The sequence below is a fragment of the Triplophysa dalaica genome, chromosome 25 (genome assembly GCF_015846415.1).
Source record: "Triplophysa dalaica isolate WHDGS20190420 chromosome 25, ASM1584641v1, whole genome shotgun sequence".
Taxonomy (NCBI): Eukaryota; Metazoa; Chordata; class Actinopteri; order Cypriniformes; family Nemacheilidae; genus Triplophysa; species Triplophysa dalaica.
Genome location: NC_079566.1, coordinates 782,136 through 803,145, shown reverse-complemented (window position 1 = coordinate 803,145; position 21,010 = coordinate 782,136). Strand labels below are relative to the sequence as shown.

General features: G+C 38.1%; 1 protein-coding gene across 1 annotated transcript; it reads right to left on the bottom strand.

The window, feature by feature from the left end:
• Window positions 1-1,574: 1,574 nt before the first annotated feature.
• Window positions 1,575-20,989, bottom strand: nsun2 (NOP2/Sun RNA methyltransferase 2). Its single transcript, XM_056741562.1, has 20 exons — window positions 20,971-20,989; window positions 20,182-20,376; window positions 19,791-19,948; window positions 19,251-19,355; window positions 19,058-19,163; window positions 18,875-18,946; window positions 18,624-18,708; window positions 18,323-18,515; window positions 13,805-13,879; window positions 13,459-13,589; window positions 13,215-13,288; window positions 12,025-12,155; window positions 11,439-11,535; window positions 10,733-10,968; window positions 8,619-8,711; window positions 8,047-8,182; window positions 7,390-7,470; window positions 6,087-6,225; window positions 5,853-5,892; window positions 1,575-2,260 (listed from the first exon to the last, which is right to left on the bottom strand). Exons 1-20 carry the CDS (start codon window positions 20,986-20,988, stop codon window positions 1,960-1,962), a joined length of 2,466 nt encoding a protein of 821 aa, XP_056597540.1. The 5' UTR covers window position 20,989; the 3' UTR covers window positions 1,575-1,959.
• Window positions 20,990-21,010: the final 21 nt, after the last annotated feature.

Genomic DNA, 21,010 nt, shown 5'->3' with positions numbered 1-21,010 from the left:
TCAGTGTGAATGAGTGAAGGACGATGGATGCTGAAGATAAATCAACGAGGAAAACAGGGTGTGATGGGGAGTGGATGGACAGTTTGTACAGGGTGAGACATTTTAAAACAGGACGAAAGGTAGTTTTCTCTTATATCCTATACAATAGAGTATTTTCTTTGAAAGGAGGGTAAATGAGACATCATCATATTAGGCACCATCTCTCCAGCCAACGCTTATATTAGCAACAGTTGCCAAGGTGAGCATCGCTAGTGCATCCGGTCAGGATTAGGGATTTGAACAAAACCCTTAAACACAAATTTTAAGGCTACAAAGGAAAACTTATAACGTGCTAGAGACACGAATGAGAACTAAAAAGGTACACTGTGTGCTTTTGCATATACATATATAGACGGTTTCAAAGTAGGGTTTAACAACAAAGAAACGTCACTACACATTACCTTTAACTTCCGGTGCACATTCACAGACAATAATGTGCCTGTAGATTATTTCTGATAACAAGCCAAAGAAACCGAGAAGAACCGTTACTAAACTAAACTCGTCTGTACAGTCTTTTGAATTTAGACCGCGATACCATGCTCAACCGCTAGATTTCAATGTTCCGTACGGTTTGTTTAAATGGGACAATACTACAGGCCCCTTTCAACCCATATTATCGATTTAATAAAATAACAAAATTCAACAAATCGTTTATTTAATACAATTACTGTACAATGCAATAATATAAATGAATATGGCCATAAATTAAATTGTGATATTTTTAGATTCGAGCTAGACCGATAAACAAACAGACCGGAACTTAACTGGACCCCAGGCGTGTGCGTCCGATGAAACTGTCTATAGTGCCATATGATTTCCATGATGCGGGAAACAGGCATTAAACAGAATTTGCAGATTACGACACGGAATCTAAGAAATGCATTATTTCTTAACCAAAATTCTAATTGTGCTACAAAAGTTATTCAGATGCGGTTTAAATATGTAATCTGCTTGTTTTGCCTATTTATAAGTAAAAGAGTGACGCGGTTGCGTGTACTATGCACGCGATGCATGTAGAGCTTCCAGTGAACCATATCTCACAACGAGGACAGGAACACATGAACTGCATCGAAGCTACTGTCAAACACCCTTTGCGGTGTCTCGTCAAAATAAAGGTCCGGTTAACTTGAACACGTTACAACAGCCCCCTTGATGCATGTGCATTGCGACAAATTGCAATACCTCACCTGGCCTACAGGAGTCCTTATGGAGCAGTTAAGCAGGTCTACCGTGTGACAAATGACAGATACGGTTGTCACCTTATGGATAAAGCTGCAAAACAATAAAATGAGCATGTGCCACCTGCTTGAACAAAGAAAAAAAATCCAGAATTGTGCATAACTATTCTGATGACAAAATAGACATGAGCACTGCACGCTGACCCTAACATCAGAGTAAAAAGTGAAGTTTACATAGGCCTTTAACATCAGGGCAGCATGTTTAGCATGGGCAAAGTCACTTTAGTAAATGTAATAGTTGTATAGAAGTTATGAAAGTTATACTGAAATACGGATTACTCTTTCCATGGATGGCACTTAGGAGATAAACAAATGTGGTTTTATTACAAGTTTTGCAACAATTACATTGTGTAAAAGTGTTCAAGAATGCAATGCATTAGTGGGAAGCCTCCACTGTACACATGGCTTACTCAAGGAACTAAGAACAGAACTTATTTGAATAGGCCTCCTATAAATTTGTTACGGCTTCTCAATATGAACAGAGATAAAAATATAAAAACATGTCAAACAGCATATGTTTTAATCATAAAAAAAACAACGAAAAAAACATTCATAAAATAAGCCATTTTTATTTCTTCTGACAGTACTTCAGAGGCGAACGTTCCTGGTACTCAAGGGCCACTGTAAAAGCCATTTTTCATGTGTGCTCCACCCAGGTCAATACGTCTAACTCAGTCCCATTTCAAGTGCTTTCAGCAGTTTTGGTTTCATTAGGGTTGGTTTCTGAAGAGTTAAGCTCAGCTTCTGTATCTTTCTGCTCTATAACACTTCCCTCTTCTTCACCCTGAACCTCAGAATCTTCAGCGTTCCCTTCCTGGGCTTCTGTCGTATCGTCGTTCCTACTCCCCTGTTTGTCACGGAATACCTCCATGCCCACCATGCGGAGGTAATGAAGCCGTTCGTTACGTGACACGAAAGCCCTGATTGATGCTTTTCCTCTCCATCCGCACAGATCTATGGCGCACTGGGGCGCATCCGGGTTCCTGAAGAGATGGGGAAGGGAGAAAATTAGAAGACAAGAAGGAAATGGTCGAAAGAATAAATGACAAGGGAAGAAAGAGAGAAAATGAGAAGAAAAGCTCTAATACAAAAAGTGTGATGGAGGTGGATGGGGTACTTTAAGAATGACTTTGATCATACGGATGGCGAGTGAGTAAGAAAGATAATCAGACTGTCTGATGGTGCTGGAACAATCCTGTCATGTTTTCGTGTGAGGATACTGCAGCACGCTGCCAATGGTGGAGAATGACACCGCTGTGCCATGCGCTGCTAATTGCGGTGGCATCAGAGCTCCTGTTGGTTCCTGTCATTCAGCGTGACAAAACCATGAACAACTATGCATGCGTCATTGTGTGCGAGTGTGTTATGGGGGCTATTAATGAGAAAAGAAACCGATTTTATATTCACAGGATCACTTCCTAGGCTTAATTTAGACGGTGCTTGTTACTGCAACACATCAATAACACTGATGAAAATATGTTAAAGGGTTAGATCATGAAAACACTTAGATTTTTATCATTAGTTACTCACTATCAAGTACCACTCTACGCAAGCACCACAGGTATGCGTCATGGTGCTCTCGTGAACGAGCGTCGGAAACTGACACACAAGAGAAGTTGTTGAATAAAGTCATTATTTTTAGACACAAAAAGTGTTCTTGTCGCATCAGAAAATTAAGGTTGTACCACTGGAGTCAATACATGAACTATCTCAATCATCGTATCAGGGATAGTTCACCCAAAATGAAAATTCTGTCACAAATTACTCACTCACTAGTTATTCCAAATCTGTAACAGGGTTCCCACTCTAAGCCAAATGTCAAATTCCCTGACTTTTCCCTTACTTTCACTGACGAAAGTAGAATTTCCATGGCTTCTAATGAATGAAACTTTCTTTTAAAGTGGTCGTTTCGAAGTGGTCGTTTTTTAGCAAAAAAATTTGAAATGTACATTTTCCTGGCATTTTGCCTTAGTTAAGAGCTACAGGTTACTGCATAAATTTGACTTAAGCGATTCCAAGGTGACAAGCAGGAAGGGAATAAAATTGCACCGAAGATAACCATAACAATATTGAAAAAGGTGTAAAAACACGATAAAAAATACAGTATAGATAAATAACATTTCGATAAAAGGAATTTCACTGATATTTCATGACTTTCAATGTCTGCAATAGACCTTTTAAAATCCCATGATATTCCAGAAATTCCATGACCCGTGGGAACCCGGTGTAAAAATGTATTTATTTGGTTGAACACAGAGAAAGATATTTGGACGAATGATTGTCACCAAACAGTTTTTGGCCAGCATAGACTTCCATAGCAGGAAAAGACAATGGTAGTCAAAGTGCCCATGTTTGACGTTTAAGATCGCTGTGTGGGCGGGGCTGTCAGCCACAACGACGCAAAAATAGAAAACGTTTCTAAATCGTTTCTCAATTTTATGTTTCAAACATAGAGGCGATAGAGAGTCAAATGCTAACAGCATGTCTGTATTGAGATATAAGATCAAAGCATTTCTTGAAATTAGTACCGCAAGCACACCTTACAAAATGGTTTTCTGCCTTATATACATTCATCTAAACAACCATAAACCTTTACAGAGTTATTCTCCCAAAAAGGGTGAACAACATGGCACTTTCAAAACGCCTTTTCTTATGTCTTGATCGGCCTGACATAGTAAAATTGGTCAACATACTGGTCATTCATCCAAAAACCCTGAAAATCTGTCGTCACGCAAACTCACAACCACGTGAAAGTTGGTTTTGAACAACAGTTCAAACAAACATGGAAGGGCTTGGTCACTTTTTAGACCAATTTGGTGCAGAACCAAATACGCAATAATACAGCCAGCTGGGTTTTGCATCCAGTCATTGCTGAGGTCATGATTGTAAAACTGCTGGTGGTTACAATCAAGAGCTTTTGTTGCAGACTGAAAACATGAAAGCCTGAAAAGTTTCTTTGTTGTAGTTTGCGCTAGGTCTAAAGGCCAAAGAAAGAACAGACAAGACAAACAACCTACTTAACAGTGAACATCTGGCACCACCACAAACATGTACACAAATCCCAATGAGGTTTACCGGTTGAAATGTTGGGCGTGTTAGTGTGTGACGGAGAATGAGAGATTACGAGAACACACTTCAGATCGACTAGTTTTCTATACAGTAAGGGCCATAAACGTGAAACATGACTATCTGTCGAGCCGAACAATGAGCTTTCTGGTGAGAGAGACAATGAAGAGCTGTTTATCTGTGAAGAGGAAGCCGGGTGAATCAGTTCGAGCCCTTTAATTATGAGACAAGGGGCGTAATGACTACAAAGCACTCAATCTCCATTCATTTGTCTCCTGACTGGCTGATGAATGGCAGGAGTGCCATCACCGAGACTTCTGTGTACGTACAACACAACTTCTGCTCTCCTCCCTGCCAGTGATGCTGGATATAAAACATACAAAACTGCTAGAAATCACCATAAACTGCCTGTCTAGAAAGATTAAAGTTTTGACAAAATTCACACAGCGATCCTATTAATGGTCATCCTGTGGTGTAAAATCAAGTTTTTAATGTCATCACAGGTGTCACATTAATGTGCTTTATTGCGAGCTCCTGATAGCACGCATACATCTGGGAGACGTCTATTTGATGTCTACATTAAAATCTGCAAGATGTATTTTTTCATTGTTTGCTCATCTTCAAAAATGTGAATTTAAATGTGTATTTCTTCGGTCAAAGATGAGTTTTAAGTGACCAAATTGACTACAGGGAAACTTTTAACCTTTGACACGTATTTATGGTGGATTCAGTTCATTTTGGTGGATTTATGGTTCGTCTAGTTCATTTTCAAAGGGAAACATGCGGTAAGCGGCAAAACGCGAGCCGCCGCTTAAAGGCCACGTACCATGTGAATCCACCATTAGGCAAGCTCACTTTACAAAAGGTTTTAGAAATGGTTCAATGAGTGAAAATTGTAATCATATCTCACGAATACATTCCCAAATATTAGTTTCCTGTGCGTTTTCAAAACATGAAAATTATTGTTAGCTTAGCAACATGCTAACATCAATACTTCACAAAAAAATAACATTCTGACTGGTTTGCCATCATGCCATCCCGCATTTATGGCTTCCTATCTTTAGTTAAACAGTTTTATATTAAGCATACATCCCTTATAAGACACATAATGTTGAAACCGAAGAAAGGAGGTCATGACATGGTGTCAATGAAAGAATTTGACAGTACCGCTCATTTAACTTAACCTAAATTCTCAAATTGGATAAATACACAAATTCTGTCAATCATTCTAAACTTTTGGAAGTTAATCCTCTGACTTCAGTCTCTTGTGCATTTCACAATAGTTTGCATGATGCACAGAGTTGCAGAGTCACTTAAAAGGCTCCATTTTAGTTAGGATGCTATACTTTGAAGTATAGTGGGCTATGTAGACAGTGCAGGTGCCTAGGATTTTAAATCGAGCAACGTTGTGTTGAGCTCACACCCTTCATAAAACACAAGCACAGAATATATGTCCAGTCCTGAAGCGTGAGGTTTGTAATACAAGTCATTAAGAAGATGAGCACTTACTGTGGATCTGGCAGATATCTTAAAACAATGCTGCCCATTTCTGGAGAAAAACAGAACAACAACATATTTCAGAGAGTTGATTCAATGATGCTGAAGTGTATAAAAGGCCAATAAGCGTGCAAATTGTAGCCCTGCAGATTGGTGCTGTTTAACCACTATGACATTGTAAAGTCAGACATCATTTGTGTACCGAATGAAAATACGTTAGAATTCAGTCACTTGGAAGATACTGACCAAGTTTCTTGGCATTGTTGTGAGCATCATCACCCAGCTTGTGGAGAAAGGGGTTCTCCTCGGTGAGGAGAATCTTCACATCCTCCACGCTGATGTTGACTATCCTGGCTCTGATGTAGGGGCAGAGGGTGTAAACACCCTGGACAAAGAAGATCACCCCAGAGTTAAAACAGACTCTCTTTCACACGCCAACATAAACAATCCCAACACACAAACTCTCAGATATGTCTGTGTAGATTAAAGTCAATATACTGTGCACTCAAGGGAACTTTCATTTCAACAAAGGTATGAAGATATTATTAATGGTATATTGAGTTTACTTGATTACTTCAGCCTTCCGAACCTAGTTTTGAAAGATACAACAACAACAATGTAGAGACCCTGGTGTTGGCCGTTCTAAATGACGGGCAAATTCCATTGTCTAAGAAGAAATACATTTTAATATTAATGGACATTTCAACAACAAGGGTGGAAGCGCTGTACAGGAGTGTTAAGATGAAAAACTAAGCATATATCAAAGGTGATGGCAAACTACATGACACAATCACAGAGTCAAAGACAAAACACGAAGAAACTCGAAAATCTCAACAGCTAAAATTTGTCTGTGGAATGGGTAAACGGGACTTAAAATACTCAGCAGCAAGCTTTCTATGTCACTTCGAGAATTGCAGCTAGCGCAGAAAACTGTCGTATTCTCTCCTTATAAGCCTACTTTTCTTGTATGACAGGTGTTAATATAAAGAAAAAACATATTTTTACTCAATGTATGTACGCTGCTTTGAAAAATGCCATATAAAGAGTTCATTTGAATGAAATGGTCTTGGTTCAAGCAGAGTTATTATAGTTTTGAATTACATTATTTTTTTTATTATTTTAAATTAGCTTTCATTTTTAGCTTTTATGTTAATTTTAGTTAATTATATTGCAACTTTATTATATGCTTTTGTAATTTATTTTGTTTTAAGAGATTCATTAATCAGAATTTTGTTTAATATTTAAATTTCAGTGCTTTAAACTTATTTCAGTTTATTCCCCAATAATTCCTTCACCCTTTTATTTGATTGCAATAAACAAAAACGGTTTGGAAGTTAAATTTTAGTAAACTAATTTTAGTTTAGTTTATCATTATAATTTTTGTGCTTTAACCCCATTTCAGTTTATTCCCGAGGCAACATTTAAATTTTTGTTGGTTTATTTTCTGGCAATAATTTTAGGTCAATATTTCATTTGATTGCAATAAACAAAACCGCTTTCAAAGTTTTAATTTTAGTAAACAACAATAACCTTGGGTTCAGACACTCACCTCTTGAGCCAGTCTAAATGCACAGCCAAAATGTTCACCATCATTATTCCTGGACCACACCTTCACTCCTGTGTTTATTACCTGTAACAAGACACAAAATGAGCCCTTGATATAGTTTTTTGGTCTCTATTTTAATGCTCCATGATCACCCTATAAGCGTTTTAAATAAACTCAAGAAGGTCATCTCTCACTGGCCCCCATTTCCATTAAGGACCCTAGGCGAGGTGTCCAGTTCACTTCAGTTCATGCCTGTCTGATCTTGATCCTGAAGACCCTTATCACCTTGGACTCTTATGATCAGGGATGTTTAAGCAGAGCAAACACAGCAGGACAGCGGCCCTGCACATTACTTTCTTCCCTTTAGACTTACAATTTAATTTCTGATTCTGAAGTTTATGCTTCACATTAACACCCTCATTGAATGAAGTATCATCATTTAGTATCTTAAAGACAAAGAACACTTCCAACTCCAGTGATGTCTGTTTACATTGCAGCAGATGGCGGTTTCATGCTTGATAAATGTGGAGCTACTGGAGCACAGATAGAAATGAGATCATAGAGGGTCTACTGTCCCCATCTGCCTGAACGCCACGCTCAATCACTGCTGGAGCTGATGAAGGGTCTTCAGATTGACTGTGTGTGAGTGTGCGTGCTTGCCTTCATTCTCTCGCTGTTATGGAGCAGAACATTGCGCAGCTCTTTGGACACCATGTACAGGTTCCTCTTCTTTCCTTCACGGGTTCGAGTCAGCACATTGAGTTTGGGGAAATCAGGGGAAAGGTTGTAGAAAGTCCTGGAAAAGGAAAATGAATGATGGTTAGACAAAAGAAAAAAGTACGGCAAACACACGGCGACATATGGTGCTATCGCAGAGGCGGCGTCTCCAACTGTCCAAGTCAAAGTGGCGGTTTGCCAACACGGTGGCATCTGTGGCAGGAAATAAATAAACAACATTCATCACAGACAAAAGGAGCCACAAACCACCTAATGATCACGATCACAGTCCATTCATGTGATTGGTGGCTTCGGCTATATATATTGAGATGAATGTTCTTATTGTACATAAAAGTCTGCTACACGCCCTGCTTTGTGGGAAGGGCCTTTATATGAACAGAGGTATAGTCAGAATAAGATGGGATAATGCTACATAAAAACCCACAAGCGTGATTGAAAGAACAGTGTTTGTATTTAGTAGCATTGGCTTTGTTAAATAAAGGAGATGTACTCACTGGATGGGAGAGAAAATAGGGTCGTCCTCTGTCAGGAATACGAAAGGATCCTCTTTGAAGCCAAAGACTTTCATCTTCTTTGGCGGAGGAGGGCTGGAACACAGAACTCTTCATGTCAATAGGGAATGAGTTGACTAGTTGAACTGAAATGCTACACACCAGAGCCGTTGAAAAACAGAGTTGCGACACACTTCGATATCGCCGCAGCGTGGTCACGTGGTTCACGGAGCGCTCAATAGTTTCAAACAAATCCGTGCTTTCAACCTATTTAAATGGATTTTAGCAGGTTTATACAACAGCAATATGCTTAATTTATAAGCATATTGTCTACACTGAATACTACATTGACTACATTTATAGCAGCATGTTGTCTTGGGAGTAAAATTAATATAAGATCTATAAATATAAGATCTCTGAATATATGATATGTCCGCAAACTTGTTCAAATGTGTAAACATGGGATTATTTCAACAACTGTACAGCAAATGCGTTTGGGATACATTGAAATGAATGGGCTTCAGTGCAGTGTTTGGAACTATTGGTCCCTCCATGACACGAGTTACTCCTGCATTCTGTTCTTTTAACGGATGTCTATGGGAGTGTCGTAACCACACCAACACGGGAGTGACTTATACTGCAATTTATCGACAGGCCGCTAGAGACTGGCTCCAAAAGAGCAGAATCTCATTGAGCCCCATGTTAAAATGGGCAAATTAACAGCATCGTTATTTTATAGCCTAGTTCAAAAAAATATTTTGGTATATATAGAACATTTTACCCTTAATTCTCAACTGTGAGGAGGGTGAACTTTTTTTAACTCACCCCCTTAACTTGTATTGAGCATTAAAATTATGCAAATTAGGTGCATCGCCACTTGAGTGACAAGTGGTTTTAGCAAACCAGGCGCCTCAGCTCCAACCACAGCCCGCCTCTTTGCCCATTTTCAATTATCCGGGATTGACGCGCTAAATTGGCGATGGCCTGCTCCACCCACTTTAAGCTTCAAAACAGCTCCTCAGAAACCTACAGGTGACACCACGAGCGGAGCACTACGTCAATATTTTATAGTCTGGTCGTAACTCTGTTCTTCAACGGCTAGATTGAAGAACCTATAACACACACTTAAAGTTCGTGTGAGCCGGAAGTTGCATTTTGAAATGGAACTGGCAGCAGACTATCAGTTGAAGGGGAGGAGTTAAAAGATGCTCCGCCCAAGCCATCTAACATGTCACATAAGACGAATAGTCATTACAGGAAGGAAGTGCACTTTGAGGGTTTAACTAAAGATTATGAGGGCACAAGAATTTTAAAAAGAGAATAACCCATATTGATAAACTATATACAATAAATGCTGCAATATTTCATGAAAAAAATAGGCAGTCATTTTTAATTTCACTTGGAATTGAAATACATCACTGCGCATTAATATGTGAACACAAAAAAATTTGCATAGTAAAATATATTTTTCTTAGGGACCCTTTCTTCTGTGGAACACAAAAGAAGATATTTAGAAAAATGTCTCAGTGGTTTTGTTTCTACACAATTGAGGTAAATAAGAAAAGAATGTTGCTTGGTTGTCAACATTCTTCAAAATATCTTTTGTGTTAGAAAGTCATGCAGGTTTGGAATGACACAATGGTTTTTTTCACTGAGAAAGTAAGTAGTCCTTTAATAAACAGAAGCAACCCAAGTATATTGGTTTTCAAATAGTCATGTCCCCATACTCAAGCTCCCATGAGATCACAGACTTCCAATATTATTTAGTGTAATTGAATTTTAGTTATCATTTTGTTCCTTTAATTCAATATTGGTGCCTTAGTAGAGGGGCAAGTGTTACTCAAAAGCATGCACACTTTGAACAGTATAAAAACCATTATGTCTATGTAAAGTGTATAACTGTATATTATGTCCACTAAACCTTCCTGCATTTTTTAAATAAACAATATTTAATTTGATTCATAAGCTGTTTACTTCCTCGTGACCAAAGAAATGTCTCCATAAGTTCAAAACAAGTACTCATAATACCATCTTTGTGCCAACACTGTGGGTTTACCACAGGACCACCAGCATGCACGTGTACATGTACACACACACACCTGATTGAGGTCACTCACCTACAAACATTATCTTTCTTGGCCTCTGGGAGGTCAGGGTCATCTGGGACAGATGGGTTGCCCTCTGCAGGAGTCTCGCTCACCGCTTCGACAGGGATGTCAGTGGGAGTGTCGTGTTCAGGGGTGACCTCAGCAGTGGTCTCCTCAGTGGGCGTCTCCTCTGCGTGCGTATCTTCTGCGTGCGTATCTTCTGCGTGCGTCACCTCACTGGAGGAGTTTGCATCCTTATTATGAAGCTAGAGAGAGAAAGACACAATGGTATTGTGATGTCCAAATGTTAGCTTCCTAATTGAAAGGCAATAACCCATTTAATTCATAAGAATAACAATTGTTTATTGTAAACATTTTGTAAAGACAGTATGTCTGCTTTGTTCCCATTTCCTTGTACAGAATTCTAAAGCTCGATTTCCAAAACCCTTAAATCTAACCTATGCTATGCTTAAAAAGGAAACCGGTTCACCCACAAATAACATTCGGTCATTTGTTCAAACTATTATGTTTCCCCATGAGCCACAAAAGCAGATGTTTAGTGTGGAATGGAAGGAAAGGGACAATGAAATAGACAAAAACAGACAAATAGGCACCATAAAAGCAGTCCATACAATCCTTTTGTGCTCCACAGACGTTGTATGAAACAAATATGGAAGTACATGAACGCATGTGTGATGATACGAGTTGAACTATTGAGCGGACAACTGTCCGATACCTTAGGAAAACGGCGGTTCCAGGGCATGGAAGCCTTCTTCACCAGCACGGCTAGAAAGAAGCCACCAGTGTTCTGGTGATGGGGCAGAATTCTCAAACTGAAAACACAGACACATACAAAAAGGAATCATGACAGCGTCATGACTTATGAAGTCTACTGTCAACTGGGCACCCAGAGCATTCAGGAATCGACAAAAACTGTACGACAGTGGTATACTGCCATCTGGTGGATAGTTCTGGTAAAACTTACAACGGCTCTAAAACAGTGATGTCAATCCTCACTGGAGTGCTGTTAGACAGCTGGAGGTAAAGACAGAGGTCGCGTTGACCGAATTTGTTTTTTGCCAGTGACGGAAAAATCTGAAGGCCGTCCATCATTTTGATAGATTACAATAAGGGCATAATAATAGGGTAATAATAGCTTATGACAGATTTTTCATGAGCCTATGGATCAAAATGACGGACAATTAAAAAGTATAGCACAACCTCTGGATAAAGACTGTATGATGCTGGTTCTCTAAAGTCATGTGCGACACGTGGGTTTCAAAACGCAATTTTATTTGTTAAATTGCAACAGGGCAACTTACCATCTTTCTAGCTTCATATTCGCCAACTTCTCTGAATCCGTGGGGGGAAACATGGTGGGTCTGATCTGAGTGTGTCGACGTGTTGGGACCTCCGACCAGTCCGAGTACCACTGACCCTCTTTGGTCATCAGCTTTGGGAAAAAAGACAAACATATTCTAACAGCACTGAAAAACGTATTATACTTATAATTCATTCTAATGTCACAAATACAACTATTTCTGTGGTCTATTGTATATTTAAGGCAGCGACGATGGACACCAAGCACAGGGAAAAAAGAACCTCAACCATATGCTCACAACCATTTGTTATGGCTTTATATTTGCACAGGAAAACCAAAATATTCAAGCCCTCATCAATTTTGGAGGGTCAGAAATTAGCATACTAATAGTCCATGTTAAGTAGTACAAAATTAAATAATTTGTTACATAACACAATATTTTACTCAAATCCTAACCACATTAATGATGTGGTACAATAATAATTTTTGCTTGGAGAAAAGTGAAACCATCACAATGCGTCTTTAACTTTCGTTGGAGGTAAAGCTTAAACAGACAGGGACCAAGTATATAAACCCCCTGCAAAATATATAGATTTCTTGAAAAATTAGGAATTCAAGATGCTGTTTTAAATAGAACGTTTATCGGACTCGCGCCGACCTTACCCTCAGTTAACTTCCGTTTTGTGTTTGGTTAGTGTCTATATAAATAAATAACTATATATATATTAATCATTTAATTTGTATTGTTATTTTTCTTTATAATAATTGTGTTAAATAAACGACTTGTTGAACTTTGTTGTATGCTTATTTTATTAAATAAACAATTTGTTGAATGGGTCCTGTAGTTCGGTGGTATGTTGACATCTTGTGGTTGAGCTTAATATGGCAGTCTAAATTCAAAATATTGGAGACAAGTTTAGCCAAGTAGCGATTCTTATCGGTTTTTATTTGATTGTTATGAGAAATCATCTACAGGCACTCTAATGTTTGTGAATGTGTCCCGATGTTCAATTGGGGTCACAAAAGTGTGCATGCGCAGTAACGTTTGTTTATGTTGTTAAAATGAAACCGTCTATATGCCAGTATATATACATTTTTTGTCTACCTACCACCACCTATAACACCTATTATTCAAAAGCATCAACTGTAAAAAGATTATCATGTCAAAAATATGGGATAATGGTTTATTACTTTCCAAGATGTAATCCCAGGCATATATTTGAGGCCTGGGAGATCTCCAGAGGCATCTGCCAACTCTAAAGCACCTGATTGAGAGAAATAAGGAAATTAAAGGAAACAGAAAGACAAAGTAAAGGGATAGAGAGGCAAAAAAAAAAAAATCACTTAAATACCAAAAATATGCCAATATAGCTTTATTTAAGGCACCAGGTGCATTTTTGATAGGCTTCTGTCACATCCCTGTATTTGGACGTACCTTCACTCTTCTCCAGCAGGGCAGCAATGACAGCTTCATCCTCCACTGGGTTTAGAGAGCAGGTGGAGTACACCATCCTGCCCCCCACTGCCAGCTGTTCAACTCCACGCACTGCGATCCTTAACTGCAGCCTGTCAGACAACAAAAGAAATCAAGACGCGCAGATCACGCCAAGACCTCAAAAAAAAAAACGCAAGGTTGTGGATTTGATCCCAGGGGATACCTATGTATAAATGTATAGGATAATGCAATGTAAGTCGCTTTGGATAAAAGCATCTGTCAAATGTAAATGTCAAACTAACATACAATTGTGAATAACAGACTCCGTAAACTGTACTTATCTTACCCATGGAGCTGCAGGCTGTTGGCGGTTGTCCATTTTTTCCACACATCAATGTTTTTCCTCATGGTTCCGTCACCACTGCGGAGATAAAAGACTTTCATGATGCCTGCTGTTCATTTCATTTTAATCATTTAATATCGTTCCATGTCACTTTAGGGAATAACGCAGCCTATTAATTATAGACGTTTTTTGGCAGATACTGATATGCCACTTGTTTCTTTGAAAGTCAAGACCCTATAGATGGTTTCAAAACAACAACATAAACAAACATCACTGCGCATGCATGTGCCTTTAAATTACTTCTGATAACAAGCAAAAGAAACCGATAAGAACCATTACTTTGTATATTCTTTCCTCTCTAATTAGAATCTAGACTGCAATACTAAGCTCAACCGCTAGATGTCACAGCCCCATACATTTTCTTTTGACAGTTTATTTAATGCAATTATTATACAATAGAATATTAATATATAAGATAAAGATCGATAAAATAACAGACCGGAAATTATCTTCCGCCCAAGCGTACGATGCAACCATCTATATGGTATCTTGAAATCTTAGACCTTAAGATTTCTTACAAGTCCCCCATGAAAATCATATGAATAATATTAAATTTTATATTTATATTACACAAATTCACAAAAAAATTGTGCATTCAAGCCAAAAAATTCAACTTAATGTTTTTTTAATTATTCACACTTGAAGTGGACCAAGAGGTGGACCAAATGGAAAAAGGACTGAGTTCTTTTTAAGTTCAAATTCTCTCTGTCCCTGAAAGAGGACTTGGATCATTTTTGGTTCACTTAAGCAGTAATGGGGACACAGACCTCTTTATGTTCATACAGCTTTTTGGGAACATTTAACATTGTTTCATTATATTTAAGGGCTGCAATCCCAGAAAAATACAATTTTAAATGTTTATCTACCAGAAATTGAGTCGGCAGCATGTGTGCAGATTCACCCTGTAATTATAAAAATCCATCAATTCTTCTTTTTGTAATCTCCTTTAAACCACAACTGTGACACAAAACTGGCTTTTGGGGATCCCATAACAATCTTATGTCACATTGATTTACGCCTGCCCATAACCGCTCAAAGACTCCGCCTTATGAGCGCCTAGTTCCACCAGAGCATGCCATGCATACATTGTTATGATTTTTTACATTTTTAAGAGCTTTAATGAGCTGCCCAAGTTGAGAAATATGTGACAATGCGCTTTATTTACAGTCAGATCTCTTTACGTGTTTACTGTACAGGGTTTTTCCTGGCTCAAAAGGAGGCAGAGGTGGTGCCATCCTGATCTTGCGCACACACACACACACACACACAGGCCTACCGTACCTTTAAGTGGCTTTGATTTTGACTTTAAAAGTTCTAATAAAATTAGATAAAAATGACAATTCTTAAGTTGTATAACATTACTTTTATTTATCCAAACAGAGATGATTTTTTAATCAAATAAAGCTTTTCTTATCATCTTCAACTAACTTTTCTGCCCACAACAGCAACAATTAACCAGTCTTTCTAATTGAGCAAAGTTCATTCAGAAATCTTGCATTCTCTGTGCTTCACTTTGAATGATTCAATGATCTCTTAAATTCGCTAGTGACTGAAAAGATAAATAGTTTAAATTAATCGGTTCAAATGAGTCATTCGTGTGCGAGTCGTACTGGCAAACCCGCTGTGTACAGTATACGCTGATTCAACGATCCAACTGCACAGCTAAAGACATTACAATGAAGTGCGTCATGCCAATTTAAGAAAATTAAGGAATAAATGTACTTTGATGCAAAACAAACAGCGGAGAAACTCAGGCTGGCGCTTTCAGGACATTTCTAAACCAGCTCACTACTGCAACAACCATTTCAAGCTGTATAACCTTCAAACTTTCTTGTGGTAATGATATCATACGTTTTTTTATCAATTACATCAGTGTTTGGTTTATAAGGCCGAACATTTCACTTCAAATAAAACTGCTATTCAGAAACGAACCCTTTTAGTTACAGAGCCGTGGGTCCTATGTGGGCAAAAAGTCCATAATTACATCCTTAAAGTTGACCTAAAACCATCTGATCAACGAGGAGACATATTTATACAGCAAAAACGGCCTGACCACACTGTGCGTGTAAGACGTTTGCTCTACGCCGTACAGAAGATCCTGTGTTATGCTTGGCACCTGATTCTACTCAGGCCGAGTATAGACGGCAAAGAGAAGCTCTGCTATATGAGGTTACATGCTGGGAGGAGAATCTAATGGAGCACAAACCTCACCCGAGCCTGTGAATGGGATCATTGTATTCACTGTGGTCACAACAGCACCATCTGTGTACAAACAAGCTGCTGGCTTTTATGTTTGAGAGTACAAGATTCTTACCTTAAGAGCAGATAAGAAACTGCTACGGTTTTAATTTTCTTACAATCTAATGGTACATTAATATTGTACAATATATTGTATAATAAATATTTTTTTGCTTTCCTGTAGCTCAGTGGTAAAAGCATTGCGGTAACAACGCAAGGTTGTGGGTTGGATTCCAAGGGATTGCACATACCTGTATAAATGTATAGGATAATGCAATGCAGGTTGCTTTGGATAAAAGCGTCTGTCAAATGCATAAATGTTTTTTATTGAATATGAAAGAATTATAAATTACTTTCTAATAAATATTTTGCAGCACCTTGGATCACAAAACCAGTCTTAAGTAACACAGGATTTTTTTTAATAAAAGCCAAAAACACATTGTTTGGGTAAAAATTATAGATTTCTCTTTTATGCCAAAAATCATTAGGATATAAAGTAAAGGTCATATTCCATAAAGATATTTTGGAAATTTCCTACCCTAAATATATAAAAATGTGGATGGCCTGCTAAGCGCCTCTGATGGACAACTTTAAAGGTGATTTTCTCAATGTTTAGATTTTTTTGCACCCTTAGATTCCAGAGTTATAAACGGCAGTATATCCGCCATATATTGTCCTATCCTTAACAACTCATACATCAATAGAAAGCTTAATTATTAAGCTTTCAGATGATGTAAAAATCTAATTTTCTAAAAAATTACCCATATGACTGGTTTTGTTGTCCAGGGTCACATTTTATCTGAGAGACATATACGACAACTAACCAAAGTTTTCACAGAGTACACTGTAGAAAACACGTAATTACAGAAAAAGTGAGGAAAACGTTACTACAGTTTTACGGTTTATTTCTGCCGCCACAGCTCCCAGAAAATTCACGACTTATTTTTAAAAATATGGTCAAACCGTCAAATTACAAAAACAGACCCACAAATTTACAAGAAAAACTGGGGAATTGTATTTTTACATGGAAAAAAATATATACATTACGATTTATTTCGGGCGCCCCAGTGTACAGTGTACCTATTAGGGCTGGGCGATATGGCAAAAAAATATATCAACGATATGATTCTTCATATCGTTCGATATCGATAATTATTGACCTTTTTTTTTTAAGTAAAAATGACAAGTAGAACAGTAAGTGTTTGACCACTGTATTTTAACTGACCCACATTATTAAGGCATACAGCAAATAAAATTAGTTTTAGCATTAAAAAAAACTTAAACAAATTTTTTAAACCAAATATGTTCTTTATGTCTTACTCTACTTATATGAAGATAAACGTTTAAACAAGCTTTAATTTGAACTTAAAATGTTACAAAATGTGTTCACTTAATTTAATGTAAATATGGATCAATCGAGGCAAACTTTGAGGTTGATCAACAACAGCATCTGTAATAAGTAATACCAACAAACCTTTATAACAGTAAACAAAAGCCTGACTTCTCCACTTTGCTGAACGGCAGCATTTCTTTTGCAATGAAGTACGCTATTGCATGGGTTAGGTCATTATATCATTTTAAAGATTTGTCATATGGCATTGTTACCGAGTACCTCTTCATCGTGTACTGCTTGTGGGTTGTTTGTTGACTTGAGGTAGATGGGCGACATGATGTATATTCCAAAGTGTTGCAGCGGATTAGATGGTGGAATAAATTGCTTGTGTTTCCTTGCTTAGCCGGGACGTTTTTTTTTTTTTTTTTTTACATCGCTTACACAGTACGTTCTTCTGATGTTGGTCGGAAGAAATAAATAAATAAACTGTCACACTGGCGAGCTGACATCTCCCTTTTTGTTCACAATTTCCGCGCTGACGGCAAGCACGGCACTGATCTTGCACGTGTTCTAATGTCAACATGGCGATGACGCAACCAAATTGAGACTAACGCAACTCGGCAAATGAGATCTTATTGGTTGTTTTCTTGTCAATCGTAAGACGCTCATGTAAAAAAACATATTATAGGCTGTTTAAGATTTTCGGACGTCACGGTCGCGCACATTTTAAGGAAATTATCTAGCGCTATATCAAACTTTTTTTTATATTGATATTGACAATGTTCTACCGTCGATAAATATCAATATCGTTTTATTGCCCAGCCCTAGTACCTATATTTAAAAATCAATGCCCACAATAACTACATACAAACTGATGAGCTTCATCTAACCTGCAAGGCACGTCACACAGGATCCTGTCATAAAACAGGACATCCTTCTTGCCGTCCCGATCGAACTGCAGACGTGGAAAGATGGAGGCATCATGGTTAACCACCATAATGCAAGGACTGTTTAATCTCTTGGCCTGATGGACCAGCAGGTAACATCGCTTGTTATCCACATCATTGGCAATCACAAAACCCTCTGTAGATGCAAAAGAGATGACCATGAGATTACAGCTAGGGATGCACAGATACCAGTGCATTTTGCAAAATCCAGGGTTTTTTATGAATGACTGAGTAAATGCTGTACCAGGAAAAGGCACATCCATGTCAGAGTGAAGCATCTCTATAAGTTGAGCTGTCTTTGATCCTGGAGCCGCACACAAGTCCAGAATCTGTTCATACAAGCATCATAGACAGCGATGAGATCCCGCAAATAAAACATTTCTCGAGAGGTAGAGAGAACCTACACCATTATAATGAACTAATAAACTGATTAGAGTAAGTTAGTTTAACACAAGAGATCAGACAAAGAAACGCATGATGCTGAAGATCACGCACCTTATGATGAGGCTCGATTTTCAGCAGGAGAGGCGGAAGCATACTGACAGCTTCCTGTCTGCTAATGTTACCCTGATGGTGAAGATTGAACAAAACTTAGCATTTATTGAAAACAAAAGGCATTGAAATACAGAACCCTCTGAGACGGAGGAGATTGACTTTTAATAAAAATTCTTTATTTACCGATTCAGTTTCGCTGACCAAGAACTGGTGGAACTTCTCTAGAAGTGGAGATTTGCGGAGGATCTTTCTGCTTAAATTTGTGTGCCAGGCCAATTCATCAGGGTACCTGTAATAGTACAAAGTCAACTTGCATTTAATACCATTTCATTTATCTATGTAATAGAGTGACAAAATTAAAGCTCATCCAATTTACCAGCTTAAAGGCTGTGGGGCTTCAATCTTCTGGCCATCCACCTCCAGGTCCTGCACCTCTTTGAAGTATTTTTCTTTAAGAGTATGAAGGATTTCTTTGGCGTGGCTGTTATGAGGAAACGATCATTTAAAAAGGATGTTTAAGATTTTTTGTCTGTACAACCTATGATAGTAGTCAACAATATTGGTGGAGTTGTTAGTATTTATGAAGTTGTTCCATTTTATAAGTCTCACTGTGTTGTGAAAGGTCCCGGCATCTGTATCGGCGAGTACCAGAAAAACATATCTTTACTCGTACTCTTCCTTAAAAAAAGTGGTATAGGTGGATCCCTAATTTAAACATTTTATTTTCTACAAACATCATAAAGTATTAGTGAATGTTTATACATCGCCTAGTACCTCTTATGCATCTAGACATACGATGAACAAATCCTGAGAGCAGAAGTTTAACTCCCTTATTCACTACAGCCTCAATGTGAGTGACAAATTGCTGCTTGTTATATAACATGAGAACCTGGATCTCCATTGAAGATTAAGATACCTTTTGTATCCTGTGATGCGAATGGTAGCTGGCAGTGGCTCCCTCATGGAGTCCATGAACTTCTCAAACTCTCCCTCTGGGACGATCTTCAGCTCTGTGTAATAATGCTCAAAGAGTTTGTTCTCCTTGACGATTTCAGAGTACCCAGATCCCCAACCCTGCCAAAACAGCACAGGCGAGTACATCACAAAACATTCTCTCTATGCAACATACTTCCACGCCATTTACAATGCGTTAATACTGCAACACATCCTTGACAGCAGTCATTTTGATGCCACTATATGATAAATATATTCAACAGCTCATGTTAACTTCCATAAAAGTTAAATCCATAAAATTAAAGTGTGGTGTTGGTCAGAAATATAGACGCTGAAGGAGATGGGAAACTCACGGCATCATCTCTGCTCCTCTTCCCTCCTGGTCTGTCGTCTCTGTTTTGTTGAGGTCTTTGTCTGTTTCTGTTTCTTCTGCCCATGTTAGAGATGCATATAACTCTGGATATAAACCTGCGATGCGTCTTGACTAACTGTATCATAAACTGCACTCTTCTATTGCTCCTGCTGAACTCACGTTTTCCTGACGCAACCTAAACAAGCGCACGCAGTCAGAGGCGCACGCTTCAGCGGAAAGACCCTTGGGTGTCCTCTTTATTGCCCGACTCATATCCAACGTGTTTTTTCCCGTTTTAAGAGAAGAAACGTGCAACAATACAGTACTATTTTTGAATACCATTTATGTGAATATTTTAACCTTAATTGTTAAAATGGTTTTTTAACGGAATTAAAAATACATCTGAAAATATGGTTTGCAAAAAAATCACCAAGTTTTTGAAAATGTCATGTATCAAGACATTACAAAAACGATTTAAATATCTTAACCGTTTTAGATTTGTTCGAAGTCCTGCAAATTAGAATTATTGATGATGACAAAATATATTAAAATATATTTTGATTTACTTTTTTGATCTCTTTTAAATTAAGTTTGACATTGAGCTCGCGTGTGCTGTCGTTTTATAATTTGATTAATTTATTTCATTTCATAAATTAAGGCGCGATTTGGCACCTGACCCGCCCAGAGCCCGCCTACCAACGTGGTGGAGCCACACATTGTGGGCGTTTCATTCGTTTCCATGGGGTGTCACATTGTAAAGCTTGTGTAACATTTACACGGTAACACTTACAATATTAAATATTTCCATTGACTTTTCTGTCGTAAACACC

Excerpts from the sequence above, each read along its gene's own strand:
- nsun2 (XM_056741562.1), bottom strand. Across the intron at positions 19,164-19,250 it reads GCCCCACAGCCTTTAAGCTG|GTACCCTGATGAATTGGCCT; the intron begins GTAAATTGGATG and ends GTACTATTACAG. Across the intron at positions 13,590-13,804 it reads AACAGCCTGCAGCTCCATGG|GCTGCAGTTAAGGATCGCAG; the intron begins GTAAGATAAGTA and ends GTTGTCTGACAG.